Source organism: Galeopterus variegatus, unplaced genomic scaffold, assembly GCF_000696425.1.
Source record: "Galeopterus variegatus unplaced genomic scaffold, G_variegatus-3.0.2 Scaffold141, whole genome shotgun sequence".
Lineage (NCBI taxonomy): Eukaryota > Metazoa > Chordata > Mammalia > Dermoptera > Cynocephalidae > Galeopterus > Galeopterus variegatus.
This window is the reverse complement of record NW_007726252.1, coordinates 845,818-864,874: the sequence shown is the minus strand read 5'-3', so window position 1 is coordinate 864,874 and position 19,057 is coordinate 845,818. Positions and strand designations below refer to the sequence as shown.

The 19,057-nt window shown below is 42.4% G+C and overlaps 1 protein-coding gene across 4 annotated transcripts in view; it reads left to right on the top strand.

Moving 5' to 3' along the window:
• Window positions 1-15,508, top strand: part of RTN4IP1 (reticulon 4 interacting protein 1) — a 38,774-nt gene extending 23,266 nt beyond the window's left edge. For 2 of the 4 annotated variants that reach the window (XM_008590538.1, XM_008590526.1), the window contains exons 7-9: window positions 1,651-1,834; window positions 5,699-5,791; window positions 15,379-15,508. In XM_008590538.1, the coding sequence (XP_008588760.1) occupies window positions 1,651-1,834; window positions 5,699-5,791; window positions 15,379-15,486 (385 nt within the window). In that variant the 3' untranslated portion in view covers window positions 15,487-15,508. Of the gene's footprint in view, window positions 1-1,650; window positions 1,835-5,698; window positions 5,792-8,129; window positions 8,242-15,378 lie in introns of those variants that run through there. The other 2 variants (XM_008590532.1, XM_008590531.1) reach the window with 2 other exon arrangements.
• The last annotated feature ends 3,549 nt before the right edge of the window (window positions 15,509-19,057 follow it).

The following is a 19,057-nucleotide window of genomic DNA, read 5'->3' as shown; positions in this document are numbered from 1 at the left end:
ACCTTAAGTTTTATACATGTCTGGAATTTGTTGCAAGAGAACACGAGAACCTGACAGATGGGAGGCTGGAGGACACTCAGTCTAGCCTCCTAACTCAGTGCCACAGTCCCCTCCTCGGCATCTCTGGCAAGTGGTGTTACCTCTTTTGCCTGGACTTTCATAGTGGGACCCCACTCGCTTACAAATGCAGGCCGCTCCTTTTTTTCTTAACAGCTTTAGTTAAATTGATCTTTATCTAGAATAAATTCTGAATCTATCTAGAATAAATTTGTTCCTCCTTCCGGATAGCAGCTTTTTAGATATTTAATCTTAGAATTTTACAGCAAGAAAGGGCTTTGAAATCCTTCAGTCCAACCCTATCTTATTATAATTGAGGAAATTAGGGACAGAGGATTAATGAAGAGCAGAGGATTTATAAGCTTTTTGCATGCTCAAGGTCATGCCAGTAATCTTAGTGGGAGAGCTGGGTCTACAACCTGGTCTACAGACTTTTTTTTTTCCAGATATTGCCTGTTCTATAATACCAGGCTGCCCTTAAGTTTTATTTAAATTAAGTAGTATCCTTATATTTGTTTATTCAACATTTAGGAATGAAGTAGAAACTTTTCTAAGAAAAATAGTCATCTAGTAAGATCATTCTCCTGCATTTCATGTCCTTCAGTTTTTATTTGTTCTTCTTTAGTTTAGTGCCATGAAAGACTCAAGATCCATGAAGTTGGCCAAAGCTGGTTTTAGAAGCTTTGATGTTTGACTTCATCCAGATGAACCTGGAAGGGAAAAAAGATTTACCAAAAAGGAATTCATAAATTGATTTGCTTAATTTATATGCATGTATTTTCTAAATAGATCTTCATTTTCAAAAACATTTAAAAGCTTCATTGGGTTTTTGTTCCCTTTAAGTAGAGTGTAGTGATTATAGCAGTTTTAGGTTAGATTTAAGGAGCTGAATATCTGTCAGTTCCTGTGGATTCCATTATGACTGGATTTTTTTTTGGCATGTTAGAGCAGAACTGAAGACTGAGAGCAGACTGTTGATTTCTTTTTATGCATTATCCTGATGCAATGTATGAAACCAAAATAGAAAATTCTAGGAGGTGAAGAAGATGCATCTACAAGCATTTCTGACTATGGAATAAAAGCAAATCATTCTTATGGGTGAAAACCTTATATACTTTTCCTTCAAGTATTTATGTGCATTAAAGAATACTCTGACTTACGTTGAATGACAGCTTTGCAGTTTTCTACAAAGCTTAAGTCAGGGTTTCTCAACCCTGGCAACCTTAGTTTCTCAACTGCTGACATTCTGGATAATTTTTGTTGTTGTAAGGGACTATTTTAGGTAATCAAAATCACAGTTGGTTCAGAACCACTTCAGGTCATTCTTAAAGTATTAGAAAAAGATACGATTTTATGACAAAAAAATTAATCATATGTGACTTACCTTGGAGGAAACCATAGATGCAGTGAGTGGGTGAGTCCTTTCTTCTCTGTCAAAGCAACTACCCTTCTGCTGGATGGTGTAGTACATACAGCAGGGTTTGTGAGCTGTCACTGAAATAAACCCTAGAGCCAACTGGTGATGGGAGTGAAGAGGGATCAGCCCAGCCTGAAGACTGACAAGGATGTTTTGATTTGGTTCTTCCTCTCCAGGTTTGATTTTATCCTTGATAATGTTGGCGGATCCACTGAAACGTGGGCTCTGAATTTTCTCAAGAAATGGTCAGGAGCCACCTATGTGACTTTGGTGACACCTTTCCTACTGAACATGGACCGATTGGGCATAGCAGATGGCATGTTGCAGACAGGAGTCACTGTGGGTTCTAAGGCATTAAAGGTAGGAAGCAGAGTGTTGGCTGGTGAGAGCAAGAGGGTGCCTCATGCTGCTGGAAATTGGTGTGCTGCCTCGCCAGCTTCCCTTCTCTTGGAGGCAGCATATAGCACAGTGCCTGCAAGCATGGTCTCTGGAGTCACACTGACTGCATTCAAATTCTGACCTCTACTTAGTCACTGTGTGACCCTGTTCCAGTTACTTAACATATCTAAGCCCCAATGTCTTCACCTATAAAATGAGGCTGATAATATATCTACCTTACTGCATTGTTGTAAGGATTAAATGAGATAATCCATGTGAAGAACTTGGCACAAAATGCTTAGTACATAAGAAGTTCTTATTACATGGTAGCCTTTATCATTAGGTATTATTACCTTCCTTGATTCCATCTGGTACACTTTCTGTTTCCTTCTTGCCTGTACTGATGGCCCTTTCTGTGTTTCTCCAGTCCTAACACATACAGTCTCTTGTATATAAAGGTGGAAACTTTGTTTAGACAGTGTATAGCTGCTGTTTTCATGGTAGTAGCATTGGGATATACCAGTGATTCCCAGATTGGGGCTTTCAGACCGTTAGAGGTCTGTGGGCATTATTTTGAATTTCGAAAACTTGAGAGAAATTGTACTCTGAAGGAAATGAGGTACAAAGGCTAATAGAACCATCGTGTGTGACCCTGCATATCCCATGTGAATAAGCAACTGTAGCTATGATGGCATCATGGAAGTTTCTGAGACTTGATTGGTCATCCTGACTCTGTTAATGGGGCTTCTACTGCCAGGGCTATGTGGAGCTGTATTACCCAGATTGAACACATCCAGTGAGTGGTAGGCCTTGGAGACTAGCCTTAGTTATAGGACTGATCGCAGAGCTTGGGAGTCTGCTCTCTACTTGATGTGATAGCCTGTTGTCATCATGGTGGGTGCAGAGGCTTAAATGATTTCACGTTGCAAACCCTTGGTAATTATAGATCATTGGTTGAAAATCTGAATTAGTGTTGAAGTGGAATATGTGATAGAAAAAAAATAAAGCTAAATTCTACTTTTTTGTAATTGGACAAAATACTTCAGACTCAAGAAAAAGGCACTCAAAGGTTCCTCAGTGGTGAGACGATTGTGAGTCACTGCGTCAACCCAGCCAACACTGACCCAAGTTTGTGAGATGACTGGCTTAATAATTATATTTAGCTTCTTTATTCTAGAAATTAATTTGGGACCTTCTGGAGGGCAAAATTTAGGACTCTGGTCTCTTGGGTTCTGTGTGCTAACTAAATACTTAGAGGTAGTAAGGAAAGGCTGTGATAGAGAAGACCACGACTCAATTCTTACAAACTATGTGTGGGTAATAGAGACGAACAGACCCAGCGCTGCACTCTTGTGTTCTTTATCTTTGTTTGACTCAGACAGCAGCCAGAAACAGTGTCCACAGGGTACTTTGAGGCAGAGAAAGGGATCTTAGCTGTCCTTTGCTTCTTATTCTCTTTTCATAAAACCCAGACTTTCCAGTGCTTTAAAAAATCGTAAGCTTAAGTTTTCTGTAGGATTTCACAATTTCTGCTCCAGGGAGATGCCTTACAAGTTAACCTTCAGAGTTGTCCTCTGAGAGTAAAACAGGCACAACTCTTCTCTTTTGCGCCTGCTTGAAAGATGATAGTGGTAATCTCATTTGAAAACCTTTTAAGTAGTTTCCAGGGTCTTTCTGAGACTGTGTGCAGTTAAAGCTTCATTGTCATGCTTCTGACTCTCCTGCATGCCGTGGTCTACTTTCTCTCCTACAACGGCCTGGGAAAAAATATACAGACCCGTTGTAGCAGAATATAAAAATTCTGCTACTGCAAACTACACGTTTCACTTTACAGGGTAACATGCTATGAAGAATTGTAGACGTGGCAGTTGTGACCATTTCTTCTCCTTCTTTAATACCCGAAACAATTACCAGAATGTTTTAATTGTAGTTCATGAGGCCAGACCACAGGGAGAAGTACTTGAATGGGTCTTTTGTGATTGTCATTAACTGGGCCCACTGTGAGCTTGGGACATTCTCAATGCTTCTGGTATCTAGCCACATAGCCATCAAATGGTATTTTTTTCTCTTTTCTTCTTCTTCTTTTTTTTTTTTTTTTTGTCTTTTTTCGTGACCAGTAATGGGATCGCAACCCTCAGTGTTGCGCCCGCACCATGCTCAACCAGTGAGCGGACCGGTCTCTATATGGGATCCGAACCCTCGGCAGGAGCGCCGCCGCACTCCCAAGCACCGCACTCTACCGAGTGCGCCACTGGGCCAGCCCTTTCTCTTTTCTTCTTAAGTTAGTTGCTTAGACCAGTGCTTTCCAACCTCATTCAGGCTGTTGCACACGTAGGAAATGATAGTATTGGGACAGCATCTTGAGGCTGCTCCGGTCCCAGAGCAAACTATCTGGAGACTTCTGCCAGCCCAGGCTCTGCTTTGCTACCCTGAAGGCTGGGGGGAGTCAATATCTTGTCACCTTTTTAGGGTAAGCTTGACTCTGTTTATATGTTGTCTTGGGGTAATTATTAATGGTGACTTCTTTAACTCTCACAATTTTTATGTATTAAACTGTAAACTATAGGATAAACCAGTAAGCCATTCCTGGGACACCAGTTGGGAAGCTTTACCTAGGCAACAGCTTAGTTTTTTCTTCTTTCTTTCCACATTAAACTCTGATTTGGTATTGTCCCAGTCTTTTCTCAATAAGCTTTACTTTCAGCACTCGACAAATATTTATTGAATTCCTTCTACATCAGGCATTTTATATACATTCTCCAACCGTCCTTCCAACAATCCTGTGAGCTAGGTGGTGGGATCGTCATTCTACAGGCCAGGAAGCAGGCTGAAATAAGTATCTTGACCAAAATGACACAACTAGTAAATGCCCGAGCTAGGGGAGTGGGGGAATTCCATTGTACTTGCCAGCCTCATGCCGTGGTAGTAGCTCATACCATGCTGAGGGATTGTGAGGCAGAGGGTGAGCTCAGTGGGAAGAAGTGTGGGGAGGGCCGCGACATGGTACTGGCTGACCTGAACTGCCTCTGGTTAGCTCCCATCTGAAGAAGTTTGGGTGGGCGAGTTGTTGTGGTATCATGGAGAACCTCAGTTCTCTTGCTGTTTCAGTAATGGCCCACTACCTCTGACAACCTCTGACATAAAGAAGAACAATTATGAGTGGGTATAGGGCAGTAGAGAGGTCATGAACCCTCTCGGTGTAAGATTTTTGCTCATCCTCATCTGGAGGTTTTTCCCATGATAGATTGGATGGCTTGGTACTCACCATAGCTCAGAGGAAGACCCAGCCACGATGCGCAAGGAGCTTGACACTTGGTTATGCCTTTAAGGCTGCCTTATTCCTGTCAGAGCCAGAAAAAAATTTTGTGATTGGATTTCTGTCTAAGATCATATTTTGGTGCCTGATTACCCCCAAAGCATTTTTGAATTTGGTAAAAATCTCTTTTCTGGTGCCTCTGAGCTTCATTCAAACCTTAATAGGGAAAGCCTAGAGTCTCAGGCCCTAATTCCTCTTAGGGAAGAAGTCCAGTATGTAGGACTATGTAGACTATCATTTTAAGGTGAGCTTTCCTGTGCTTACTTGCTCATCAGTCACAGCTTGGAGAAGAAACCTGAGTCAACACAGGCATATCTTTATTCATCCATTTATTTATTAAACATTTATGGAGCATTCACTATCCGTCAGTCACTGTGCTAAGGTGCTAGGCATGCAACTCATTGTGTCAGCATGAAATGGGAAATCAGTTTGTGTGTCTTAATCATCCAGAAAATGCTTTTCCCTGAATTTGCATTTAGTTGGATTTTATCCTTTTCTATACTTGACATGTTTTGCTTTCTTCTATTTAGCATTTCTGGCAAGGAGTTCATTATCGCTGGGCCTTTTTCATGGCCAGTGGTCCATGCCTAGATGACATCGCAGAACTGGTGGATGCAGGAAAGGTATGTGCATCTGGAAACCTGCACTGCAAGAGCACCTCTCGTAGACCTGACCACCAAGCCTAGTCAGTGGGAACTCTCCAGAGGTAGGCTTAGCCAGTACATATACTGCCTTACATGGCCAAATTTAAGTGCTGGATGTTTTGTTCTGTCCCCTCGGAAATCATAGGCATAGGTTACTACATCTGAAAAAGAGCTTTCCCTATCTAGTCCAACCCCCTTGATTTATAGATGAAGAGGCTCTCCCAGGGAGGCTATATGATTTTCTCAAAAACACTTGGTAGATGGAGCAGAGCTGGGATCTACACTGGGCTGCTAATATTTTGGTAGTGGTCCTGAAAAGATGGGACCATGAGGGCGATCTCTGCATAAAGGTAAGAACACACTTGTGAGTTTCTGGTAGAACTGCTTCTGGAGCTTCTTAGTCCAAGGGTGAGGCTGCTCTGGAGATAAGCAGGTTTCCAGATAAGCTTGGGGAACAAACATTGTGGAATCTAAATCCCAGCAGGGCTGGATGAGAAGTCTGGTCCCCAGGTCTCCTGATTCTAGTGTAATAGAATCAAGGGCAAATAAATGATACATCTGAGAAGGTCAATGGCCAGGATGTGGGTGAAGATTGATAGAAATTTGGGTGGAGACAGCTGGTTGGTGTTCTTTGACTACTAGTGTCTGTTCTGCAGTAGACTTTGTGGGAAGGGGATTGTTGCTTATAGTCTGGCCATCCTTTTTGGAGTGTCAAAAGGCTTTTCAGGGCTCTTGGCTTTTCAGTTGGTACCTGCTTATTTGGGTTCTTACATGGTCTTAACTGCCCTGATATTCCATCTCTGGAGGAATAATGCAGAATATGACTCATATTCTCATGCTGCTATTTGTGATTTTATTGAGAAATTATATGGAATTGTAGGATGGAGAACCTTGTACACCTTAGAGAGTTGCATGAGATCCTAGGTACAATTATTCTCGTTTTACAGATGAGAAAACTGGCTCAAAGAGGAAAAGGGACATACTCAGGCTTGCAGAAGTGGGAACCGAACTCACACATCCTGATACCCAGTCCCGTGATTTTTCTCCTTCATCATTCATCTGCATTCTTAGTGCTTGAGGCTGATTTGGGACTTCAGCTTATGTCATTTTGTCCTTGTCATTTTGCAATGGGCAGGGAAAGGGGTTGGAGCAGGGCCAGCATTACAATCACATGATCCATGTTAAGACAAGTTTAAGTGGGCCGGCCCCGTGGCTCACTCGGGAGAGTGTGGTGCTGACAACACCAAGGCCACGGGTTCGGATCCTATATAGGGATGGCCAGTTTGCTCACTGGGTGAGCGTGGTGCTGACAACACCAAGTCAAGGGTTAAGATCCCCTTACCGGTCATCTTTTAAAAAAAAAAAAAAAAAGACAAGTTTAAGTGCTTAGAAAGAGCCCCTTGAGGTGGGCTTTCTTCTGCCGGCACCTGCCCCTTGCTGGCCCATTTCATCTTTCCAGTTTGGTTTTGGAAAGGAATGATTTTAGTAACTACTGGCTGCTTTTTGTGCATTTAGGCTTTTTATTCTATTACAGTCAAGGAAGTATGTGATAAAGGATGGCCTTTTATTATTTCCCAAGTTTTTTGGTTCCAAGTTTGGTCCCTTTTCTTGGACTTCTAAGTCTTGGTGTGTCCAGTGGTGACAGGGACTCAGCATTATTGTAACTGTATAAGTGCCTCTTTATAGGGTTCTCCCACATCCCACAGGGATGTTTATCTTGTTTCTAGGAAGAAGTTAATGAACTATCATCAAATAAGTGCTTCATGTGGCTGGAGCCTGTATTAGTCTGTTTATGTTGCTTATAACAAAATATCTGGAATGGGTGATTTGTAAGAAATTAAATTATTTCTTACAGTTTCTGAGGCTGGGTGGTCCAAAGTCCAGAGAACACATCTGGTGAGGGCCTCAGTGGTAACAGTGACCTAGCGGTCTCACATGGCAGCAGCAGACCAGAGAAAGAGAGTAACCTCCTAATTCACTCTTCTTTTAAAGCCCTCAGAACCATGCCCATGACCACCATTAAGCTGTTCACTATGGAAGGGTCCTCACAATCTAATCACCTCTTCAAGGCCCCAGCTTTCAATTACCATAATAGGATTTCTCACCCTCTTAACACTGTTACAGTGGGGATTAAGCTTCAGTGAGTTTGGGGGAACATTCAGTCCACAGCACAGCCCCATTATTAGAGAAGTACATACACCACACGATTGTGCTTGTCCTAATGTCTGCTCCAGCTGACTACATGCTTACTGTTGCTTTTTTGTATTCAAAATATTGTGACTCTCTCTTTACCTGGAAATTATTGTTTACCCAACAGAGATACGAGGTAACTTGTATATATCTACCTATTAAGTTTGGCAGATAACTGGTAGAATGGCTAGAAGAGGACACATAGAACAAAGATGCCCTTGAAGTGTCCTCGAAGGAGGGTGAGTGAGGAAGTGTTCCTTTTGCCTTGGATTCTCCTCCCTTCCACCCAGACTGTTTGGGCTTGGGAGTCGTTTCTGATAGTGAAGGGCTCTGGGACTGTACAAGGTGATACGTGACAGTGGATGCCACAGTGAGGTCAGCTGTGCTGTTGTGTCCCTGCTTCCCTGTGGGTGCAAGAGGTCATTGCTTATTTATGCTGAAAAGTTGGAAAGAATCACACCACTTTTTTGAATAAATATATTCACAAGGTTCAAAATTCAAAAAAGTGGGAAGAGTTATTTCAAGAAGTATTTTTTACCAGCCAGCTGTGCCCTTCCCCCACCAAAAAAGCTTTTGACCCTTGTTCCTCATTCACTGAGATTCTGCTTGTCACATAACCAATGTTACCAGTTTCTTGAGTACTCCAAAGAGTAGTCAATACAGGAAAAAATCAATATCAATACAGGAAAAAAATTATGTTATCTTTCTTCCTTCCTAACAGAAACGGGTAATATACTGTTCTGCACCTTGCAATTTTTTTTTTTTTAAACAGCATGGCTTGAACTTTGTTTCAAATCAGAATGTAAAAAGCTTCCTCATTCTTTTTTCTTGTACGTAGCTGCATAGTATTCCATTGTATGGATGTGCTATAATTTATTTAACTATTCCAATCTTTTGCAAATAATGCTTCAGTGGATAACCCGGTATTTGTGTTAAGTGCCTAATTGTGGGTATGCCCATTTCTACTCATGCAAATGGGAATGCTGAGTCAAAGTTTATATGCATTTATAATTTCGGTAGATATTAAAATAGCCAGCTTTTAAAAATTTAGTTTGTGTATTTAGTGTTTGGAATTTCCCTTGTGGCCTACCTTCTAGGTCCCTTCTTTCTTTCTTTACCCATTTTCTTGCCTTCTTGCCTGTTTTACTTCACTGTTTCTAGGGATGTGAAGATCTGGCACTGGTCACTTGTGACCTAAACTGTCCTAATAAAAATAGTATTTGGATTAATGAGTAATATAGGTGGAGTCTGAATTCTGCTTATTAGCCCTATGTGCCCCAGTAAAAATGGAGACGCCACAGAGCTAATATCCACAATAATGAGCACTCTGGGTTGGTCCACTAGTAGCATCATACTTATAGTTTCTTTATGGACCCAGCCCTGCCTTTGCTTTCTCGCGGTAACTACTGCATGCAGTAGATATTTTTGGAATTAGGTCTCCTACCTTTAACGTGCCCACCATTGTCACTCTCAAAAGTAGTGAGGAGATGAAGTTTCACAGGCGTGTGGGGACCTCACAATTCATTTCTCCTAGAAATCCAAACTTAGGCATTATTTTCACTTGACTCATCGCGAAGGCTTGTTGCACACAATAGGATTTCATATTTAGCCTAACTGGGCACTGATTCAGTCTGAATTTTAAGAATTATACAGTATTTTTCATTATATCTTAGACCAGGGGTTGGCAAACTACTACAGCCAGTGGGCCAAATCCAATCTGAGGTCCATTTTTTTACACCTCCTGAGCTGAGTGATTTTTACATTTTTAAAGATTTGTTTAAAAACAAAACAAAGAAGAACATAGACCATGTGCAGCCTGCAAAACCTAAAATATTCACTCTCTAGCCCTCTATAGAAAGAGTGCTGATCCTTATCTTAGACTAGTAGTTAAATGATTTTTAACCATGGAGCCCAGTCCTGGCAAGCCCCAGTCCCTAGAACAGGCAGAGGGGAGCTGCCCTGCTGGTAAAACGATGACAGGGAGCAGCCTCCTGTGCCAGTATTCTCTCTCTCTCCCTGCAGCTGCTCCAGGAGACTCTGAGCTCTCGGATACCAGTTTGAAAACCACTGTTCTGGGCAGTCTCAAAAAGAATGATTTATAATTAGCACATTGAGGGCATGGGCTGCTACTGAAATTGTGTCTTGTGCCTACAAACAGTTTATTGGCATTTTTTCCTAAGCACAATTAACATTTCCTGTTTTTATACTATTTAGTTTTAGCAAACTTTTTCTGGTGTGGGGGTGGGAGGCCCATAGCAAAAATTATACTCAGGCCAAGTTTATATCATTAATTAGCATACTCATAGATTAAAAATAGAAAAACCTGGCACTTCTCTTGTCTACTGTCCTCACCCTCCCATCCTGCCATTATGTCATGTTTGAAGAGACAGAGGCCCTAAGAAAGTAAGCGATGTGCTTAAGGTCACACTGCGAGGTGGGGCCCAGGCCTTTTCACCCCTAGAACAGTTGCTTTCACTGGCCTTTGCTGCCTTTAAGATTGAGGCAGTACTAATTAATTAATCCCTTATACAGCCTTCGATATTTTTTGCTTGCTTTAATAGTCATCCAAACATTATATAGGTGAAGTTTGAGTTCTTGGTGTTTTATGATAGCTTCTTATATTTCTCAGTGTATTTCAGGACTGAGAGGAGGTGGTGAGGCAGATTCTGGCTGGGGGTCAAGTATGAGAGGAAGATTTTTCTTTGTAGCCTTTTATCTTTTTGAGTATGTTTATTTGCACAAATATATTCTTTATATAATGATTAAAGCCCTTTGGTGTCATGTACTCAATGTTTACAGGTCTATTCAAAATCCTAGGTGATCAGCCAAGCTTCTCAGTTGAGCAGTGATACAGATTTATATGTTTATTTCCTTGTTTTAGCCAGCATCAGAATAGTTCTCATGTGACTTATTTGAGTTCAGTTCAAAACCTTTACTAAGGGTCCACTAGCATGCTACTTCACCCAGCAGGGTGCAGAGAGGTGTGTTGGCCACCTTTCCAAGCTGTGCTGTGCACTAGAACTTTCTACAATGATGGGAATGTTTTCTGCACTGTCCAGTAAGGGGGCCAGTAGCTGCATGTAACTGTTGAGCACTTGAAATGTGGATAATGCAACCAAGAGACTGAGGTTTTCATTTTTTTTTTCTTAGCTTTGATTAATTTAAATTTAAATAGCCACATATGTCAAGAGGCTACCACATTGGACACTGCAGCTTTAGAGAAAAATGTAAGGAGTTCTGAAGCAGGTGATTTCCTAGACCCCTCTTGGATAGCCAGGCCCTAATTTAGCAATGAATTACATTATAAACTTTAAGTTCCTTATTGCAAGTGGACTTTGCTCTGTAGACAGAATTAGTGATGGGGATTGGATCCCTATGACCACTAGAAGAGGGTGACCTTGCCAGATATGGCAAGTAACTCATGGATCTCACAGCCTTGATGCTTCTGAAGTTGTTCTGATGCTACTGAAATTGTTTATATGAGGAAATATATACTGAATATCTCCTCTCACCTTCTGGCTGTAAGGAGTGGGGGACCTAGGGACAAGTCCTGGATGCTTTCCAAAATGGGCACATTTGCTCCCTGGGAGAGTATTCCCATCCACCATCCCCTCCCATCCTACCACCTATCTTCCAGCTAAGTTTTACATCTGGGGACAGGAAGTTTCTAAGAAATAGCAAATCTGAGCAAAACTCACCTGTTCTTTTTGTCCTCTTCTTATTTAGGGGAACTTAGTTTAAGCCCCCTTTTTCCCCTTTGCCCCTACCCTGGAAATATTGGCCTATCACAGAGGTCAAGGACATACTTGTCCAATAGGCAGTGCTAGAACTGCAGACCAGGTGCTCATACTAGGAGCCCCTAGGTCTTCCTCGGTGTCTGTCATCTGTCAGTCTCTCCTCACACACCCCACCCTCTGAGATCTGCAGCTGCTGTGCCTGGTGGAGGATGAGGCTGAGGGTCTAGCGGAAGAATTGGAACAGACTGTGACTCCCCAGCTGTATTCATCCTATGCAGTACTGAAATCCAGAGTCCTAGATTCTAATTTTGGCTCTGCTGTGGACAGCTCTGACCTTGCACTTACCACTCAGCCACTTGTGCTTGTTTCCCAATCTATCCAAACAGGCTACCTCAGATATTTAGATCCTTTTTGGGTCTACTGTTTTGTGCTTCTTGCTGGGAAAGTGGGAAATGGGGGGAACCTATCTGCCTGCTGCCATGCCTGCCTAGATGATGTCCTTTCTCCACCAGCAATCCCATGCCCTTGCCATGGTGGAGGTTTTATTTACTCTTCCCCTCAAGGGGCATTGAGGATTTCAGAGGGAAGGAGGACTTGCCCAGTGGCTGGTAAGCTGCAGTATTCCAAAGCCACATCCAGGGAGGTTGAGGTTCCTGTGGTCCCTATGTTCTCCTAGAAGGGATATCAGGCAGCAAATGCCAAATCCTGGAGCCTGGCTTGGTACAGCCTTTGTTTAAGGAAGGTAAGGCATAATCAAGAGACCTCACACTTGAATCCAGGACTGAATGAGGGCTGCTGCTGTGGACCTCTCTGGTCAGTGTAAGCCCTGTGTGTCTGTGCAGTGGGCAGTGTGGTGTTGAGTCTGCCTGCTTTATAACAGGGCTCCCTATGCCAGGTGGACTATAGCAGTGTCATCACATAAATGTCCCCGGTTCACTGTGAGTAACCTTTCTTTCCCCTCTCTGGATTTTAACTCTGATCCCTTTGTCTTCAACAAACAAGCATTCTAGGTCCAATGTCAGGCTATACATAGACACTGTCTCATTATCCAGTTAATCTCCATTTGCTGTCACATATTCAACCAACAGTGGCATTTGTCTGCCTGTAATTTGAAAGCCTTTTTTTTTTTTCATTGTCACTTATGGGAATTGCTGAATGACTCATTATGCCACTGTCAGCCCTCTTGGGTTATTTGCCACAATAGGCCTGACCAGCCAGATTAAATGTGCAGTAACTGCAGGCTGCCTGTGTCATCAGTTCAGGCTCAGTGTTTCCGATCAGAGCTCTAAAGTGAAATAGCTAGATGAGCTGAGGCAGTTCATTCTGGAATCGAGCCTGTTTTGTATACCTGCTCTGCATTAGTGCCTAGCACCTAGAAGGGAGACACTTTGGCTTTGTGGAATGGATGAATATGTGTACAATACAAGTTAGGGACGCTAATAAGGCAAAAGGCCACAGTGGTTTCCACTTTAGTGTGCATACAGATCACCTGGGAAGCTTATTTAAAATACATTTTCTACCTCACCTCTAGAGAGTCTGATTTAGTTGTTCTAACAGAAGGCTTAGGACTCTGCATTTTAAGCATGCATTCAGGTGATTTTTTTTCCTGGTTAAACAGCATCCAGAAGACAATGTCCCAGGGGCTTTAAGGAGAGTGAAGGGTTCAGAAGGTTTCATGTGGGACATACAGGAAATGACTTTAATGGATTCCGTTCCCTTACCAGAAAAGGTAAACAGGTTTCATCTAACAAGCCAGCTCAGATCAGTTCATAGTGGCTGTGAGGTGGAGGAAGATTCTGGGGTCATGCTCAGCTTGCTGGGAATTATCAATTAGTGATGTCCTCCATAGGCACAGATGGGAGTGTTGGCCACATATCTGTCATTTTGGTGGCCCAGACATAGGCCCTAGAGACCAGACCGTCAGCTGGCACAAGGAAGGCGGGCTAAGATGCAGGCTGTGATAAATCATTATAATCCTTGGCTACCTTTCCCTTTATGATCTTAGGGGTAGACATAGAATACAGCAGATGATATATGAAAGGCTCAGTGCATAGTGGTGAGAGCAGACAGTGGTGCCAGATTGAATCCTGCCTTACCACTTAGCAATAGTGTGATGCTGGGAGTTCATTTAACTCTGTGCCTTCATTTCTTCATCTGTAAAATGGGAGTAATAATAGTCCTACCTCAGAAGGTGGTTAGGGATTAAACGAGGTAAAATATTTAGAGCCTTTTAGAACAGTGCTTGGCACATAGTGAGAACAATACATGCCAGCTGCTACTTTTATTATGAGCTTATGATTTATGGGTATGAAAGAATGTTCGGCTCTTTGGAGAAGGGAACTTCTGGAATCTGAGATCTCTTCTGGTGCCTGGGCTGTGAAATTCACATGAGAGGAAGTTTCATCAGATGCATTTGAAGATCACAGGAGCACTTCTTCCTCTTTTAAAAGGAAAAGGATTGTAAAATGTATGAGCTGGCTTATGCCTTCTGATAACTTATCCCTGCCAGTGGAGCTATGGGAGGCAGGCCACCAGCATACCCAGTGGACAATTATTGGTTTTTTGCTTGAAGTTTTGAAAAGGAAGAGTTCAGCTGGATTTTTGCATGAGGAGGGAGGGGGTGTTACCTGGGACCTAGTTACAGGAGGTTGCTTGCAGTACTGATGATATGGTAAAAAGAACCAGCAGCATTCAAATATTTATAAGCTGGCTGGAATGGCTTTCCTGTAAATTCTAACCAGCTGTGCCTCTGTTTAGCTAAGCCTCCCAGGGCATCTCCAGCCTGGCCAAGGTCTCCTGAAGCCCAGAGAGCTCACTTATCTCATTGGTTTTTACCTAAGTGACATTTATTAAGCTCCTACTATATGCCTAGTGTTATGCTGATTGTTGTGGGGCATACAAAAGAGGTGGCCTATATATACCCCAGGTACCTTACGCTGTGGTCGAGTAGATATGCCAAACATTTAAGAAATTAAAAAAAAAAATCTATACTTATTCTGTGCACTGTAGTAAGGGGACCACAGGGATACCTACAGCAAGGACCTTGGGATTACCCCTTTGGTATTTACCATACACAACAGGGTGGCTGAGACATGTACTGAGCTATAAGCGCAGTCCCTGAAGAGGGCCGCGTGGTTCCTGTAGTTCACAGGGGGAGCACACTGCAAACTAGGGGATTAGGAAAGGGAGTGTGAGACCTGTGCCTGAAGGGTGGTAGAATTTTCAAAGAGGGATTTCTGGGCTGATTGACTTGTATGAGCAGAGGCACAGACTTACCATGTTCAGAAAAAAGACTAGACCTTTTTGGTAAAGCGTAGAATCTGCATGAGGGCTGAGGCTGGGATGGCAGTGGTCTTTGGCTTGGGAGCTATTGAATGGTTCTACGTAAGAGAATGAGCCAACAGCATAGAGTACAAGTAAGACTGAGCGATGGTGGAGATGGGCTGCCTTGGAGAGAGGAGATGCGATGAGGCAGGAGCAGAGGCAGGAGTCAAGGCTGGGCGTGAGCTCCTGACCTAGGTCCAAGTGGAGAGAGACCTGCACTGAGGGAGGGTGTGAAGAAACTAATTACAGATGTCGTCTGCCTTGAAAGATATAGGCTTTCTCATCCACAAGTCAACCTCTTCTTGTGTTTTACAGATTCAGCCAGTTATTGAACAAACCTTTCCTTTTTCTAAAGTTCCAGAAGCCCTTCTGAAGGTGGAAAGGGGACATGCACGAGGAAAGACTGTAATTAATGTCATTTAAATAAATACGTAGTTTTGTGGTTTTGGCTGTCTTATTTATTGAGAGCCTTTGGGCGCCAACTTTTTTCTCCCCCTCCCTTTCAAACATTTTTTCTGGGTAAGTTCCATGATGTAAGTTTGAAAAAATGAACACACCTTTTTTGCCAGTAATGTGCCAATAATTGATACAAAAATATCAGCACTTAGACTTGTGGTCAGTGAGAATTGCATATTGTTTTTTTCAAGCTGTTCTTTCACACCAGCTTTGCAGATTGCTGTGACAGCTTCTCTTCTAGTAGCTTAAACTCTTTTTTTTTTTTTTTTTTTTAAAAGATGACCGGTAAGGGGATCTCAACCCTTGACTTGGTATTGTCAGCACCACGCTCAGCCAGTGAGCAAATCGGCCATCCCTATATAGGATCTGAACCCGTGGCCTTGGTGTTATCAGCACCGCACTCTACCGAGTGAGCCACGGGCCGGCCCTCAAACTCTTATCTTAATGTTTGTGAGATATTAAAAGTTTTGGTGTATGGATGGATGGATGTTATTTAAAGCTAGTTTCTTGTTGAATTCATCAATGAGCACTTTTCTAACTGGCCAAGGTTTCCTTTTGTTTTTATTCTTGCTTTAATGTGGTCATCACAGCTGTGAATATCTTACAGTCATATATAAAAATCTAGCCAGTGATTCATTTGCTTGCTCTTAATATTCAAAGGTAAGACTTAAAGTTTCTAACTTAAAAACCTGTACATTTTGCCAAAGAGCTGTACCTCTTTCAAAAATTGAAATATGCTTCTCTGAGGGCTTTTCCATGGAAATTGCAGCTATTCAAACTGAGCCCAAAGTTTGCCTCAAATGCATGCATTTAGGTATCTCATAACTAAACCTGTCACAGTGTGCACTTTTGAGTCTCTAGCCTGTCTCCTCTTAAGGTAAGTGGTGTTTATTTCCTGTCGCACTAGTCCTCATTATTGCACCTGTGATACTTGTTTCTAGCTTTTGATGTAGACCTGTCTTAAGAAACTCTCTACGTGGTATATTCCTGTTAGACACTCATTTCGTAGTGTTTTGGACGTGGGCTTTTCCCTGGGATTGCTGGTCTTATCAGTACAAATTTATTTCAAAAGGAAATGTTTTTCCAGTTGTAAATACCAGCTTCTCTTGACTTCCATCTGCAGCAGTCTCAACTCTTTTCCCTTGAGGGCTCCCAGGTGGTAGTGAGGAGTGAAATACTTGAGGAAGGGAAGATGAGCCAGGACCTGTCTCACCCTTGTTCCCACCCTCAGAAGCCATTGAGTCCAGAAAGAGGGTCAGAACTTTGCCTGCTGTACACCAGCACCCTTCAAACCTGCTTCGCCCTGCTCTGTCAGACATTTGTTTCCAGTCTGCTGACTCTCTTTGAAGTGTTAGATAAGGGCTACCAAATGCACTTTGTCAGATTTCATCAATATAGTTAACCAGAAACTAGTTTATTCAAGAAATAAATTCAGCACAGGCTAGTGGAGAAGATTGTACCCCACCGTATGTAAGGATACACACAAAGGGCCTGAAATCAGAGCTGGACATCCATATTGCTAGGGCTCACAGACCCTTCAAGCCTGTTGTACGGACTGGGTCACCAGACCCCTCACATACAGATCCACAAGCTAGGTAATTGGGAAAGGTCATGGGAGCCATTGGCTGATGAAATGAGCTCGGTCCTCCTCAGCAGCAGCAGCCTTCTGGAGGCCCTCGCAGCAACAGCCTCCAGCAGCAGTAGCAGCCTTCCTGTGGTCCTCCTGGGTGTGGGGGACACCGTGGATCAGGGCCACTCATCATTTATGCTTAAGTCCATAACCCAGGACACCTGGGTACTCATGCACATCTACATCAGACAATAGCCAAGGAACACCTGGGCACATGTGCATATTTATATCAAATGCTTGGCAAGATTCTGAACATCTGAGGGGCCCTGACCATTTTCAGCAGCCTTCCTGTGGTCCTCCTGGGGGTGGGGGACACCGGGGATCAGGGCCACTCATCATTTATGCTTAAGTCCATAACCCAGGACACCTGGGTACTCATGCACATCTACATCAGACAATAGCCAAGGAACACCTGGGCACATGTGCATATTTATATCAAATGCTTGGCAAGATTCTGAACATCTGAGGGGCCCTGACCATTTTCCTATATTTTCTCTACAACATCTAAGAACCAAGCAGACATGTTGGATGCTGTTGTACATGAGCAAATGTTATTTTAAAACTGAAGATAAACTATTCTAATGACCATAATTGCCTACCAGAGACTCCAGAAAAGATCAACATTTTAGAATCAGAAACACACTTGAAACAAGGTATATTCTCCCTGTGACCAGAGCACCAGGATTTGGTGACGAGGCCAAAAGGAGGAAGAATGTATTCAAGGAAATGTTTAGAAATTTTGTTCAAAAGTAGAACCCACCGTTTGAACAGCACTGTATGTGTCAGTGTATTGTTTGCAAACAGTTTCAATTTACCTTCTTAAAATTCTTACTGCACTTTAGAGTTCTCAGATTTCACCAACAAATAACCCTTAAGGTCTCCTTTCCTTCACCTTCTGGAGAGAATTGCTGGTCACCCTCTTGAGCCTTCCACACCTCTCTTTTCTGCTGCCAAAAGAAAGTGACGTAGGGACAGAACCCCCACACCTGAGGCTGTCCCACCAGAGCACAGTCAGGGAGACACCCCATGCAGGCCACTAAAAGATCTGAGTTCAGCAAAAAATTGTATAACATTCTTTTAGCCCTTGCTGTAGATGAGTTAAGGATGGGCTAATAATGTAGGTCGTGGTAATACTGTTCCAGGAGCAGCTATAAGAAAGGCTTTATTAAACAACACTCATGTGTGACAGTGTAGACCAGCCCATGGGTGTTTAATCCTAATAAACATTGGCAGACATGGACATGTTAATTTTGTAAATTTACTAATTTTTAATATTTACTGAAAGAAAATAGTGTTTTGTTTATACTTACTGAGTTGCTTAAAATGTCTGAATATATAGACTTTCCCACTTTGCTACATAGCATCATTAATGATTTCAGAAAACTTAAGGCCAAGGACCAAAATTAGAGGTCTAACAAAGTATTTCTTAGATGCTAAGCATCCTTTACCCTACAAACTTAAGCTTTTATCATTCTCTTTACAGCATAAGGGATTTGTAGGTCCACAAAGACAGTAAAATTGTTCCTGTTCTCTCCTGTCACTATCTTCAGAAATAATTTAAAATGTACATAGTCTTAAAATATATTTTTTTTGCTGCTGGCCAGTACAGGGAACTGAGTCCTTCACCTTGGTGTTTGAAGGCTGTGCTCTAACCAACTGAGCTAACCAGCCAGCCTGATATAACATTTTTAAAAAACACCCAAAAGCTGCTAATGAGGCAATCTGTTTAAACAGGTACTGAAAAGAAATGAAAGGAGGACAAATTATTGGTTTAAGATTATTAAAGTCTTTTTAAAAGATGAGACAGTTCTCCCAGTCATGGCAGTTATGATTCAAGAGTGAATTTAGAATTATTGGAGAAGGAGTAGATTCACTTTCCACTTGGCTCTTCCATCAGTTTTTTTTTTT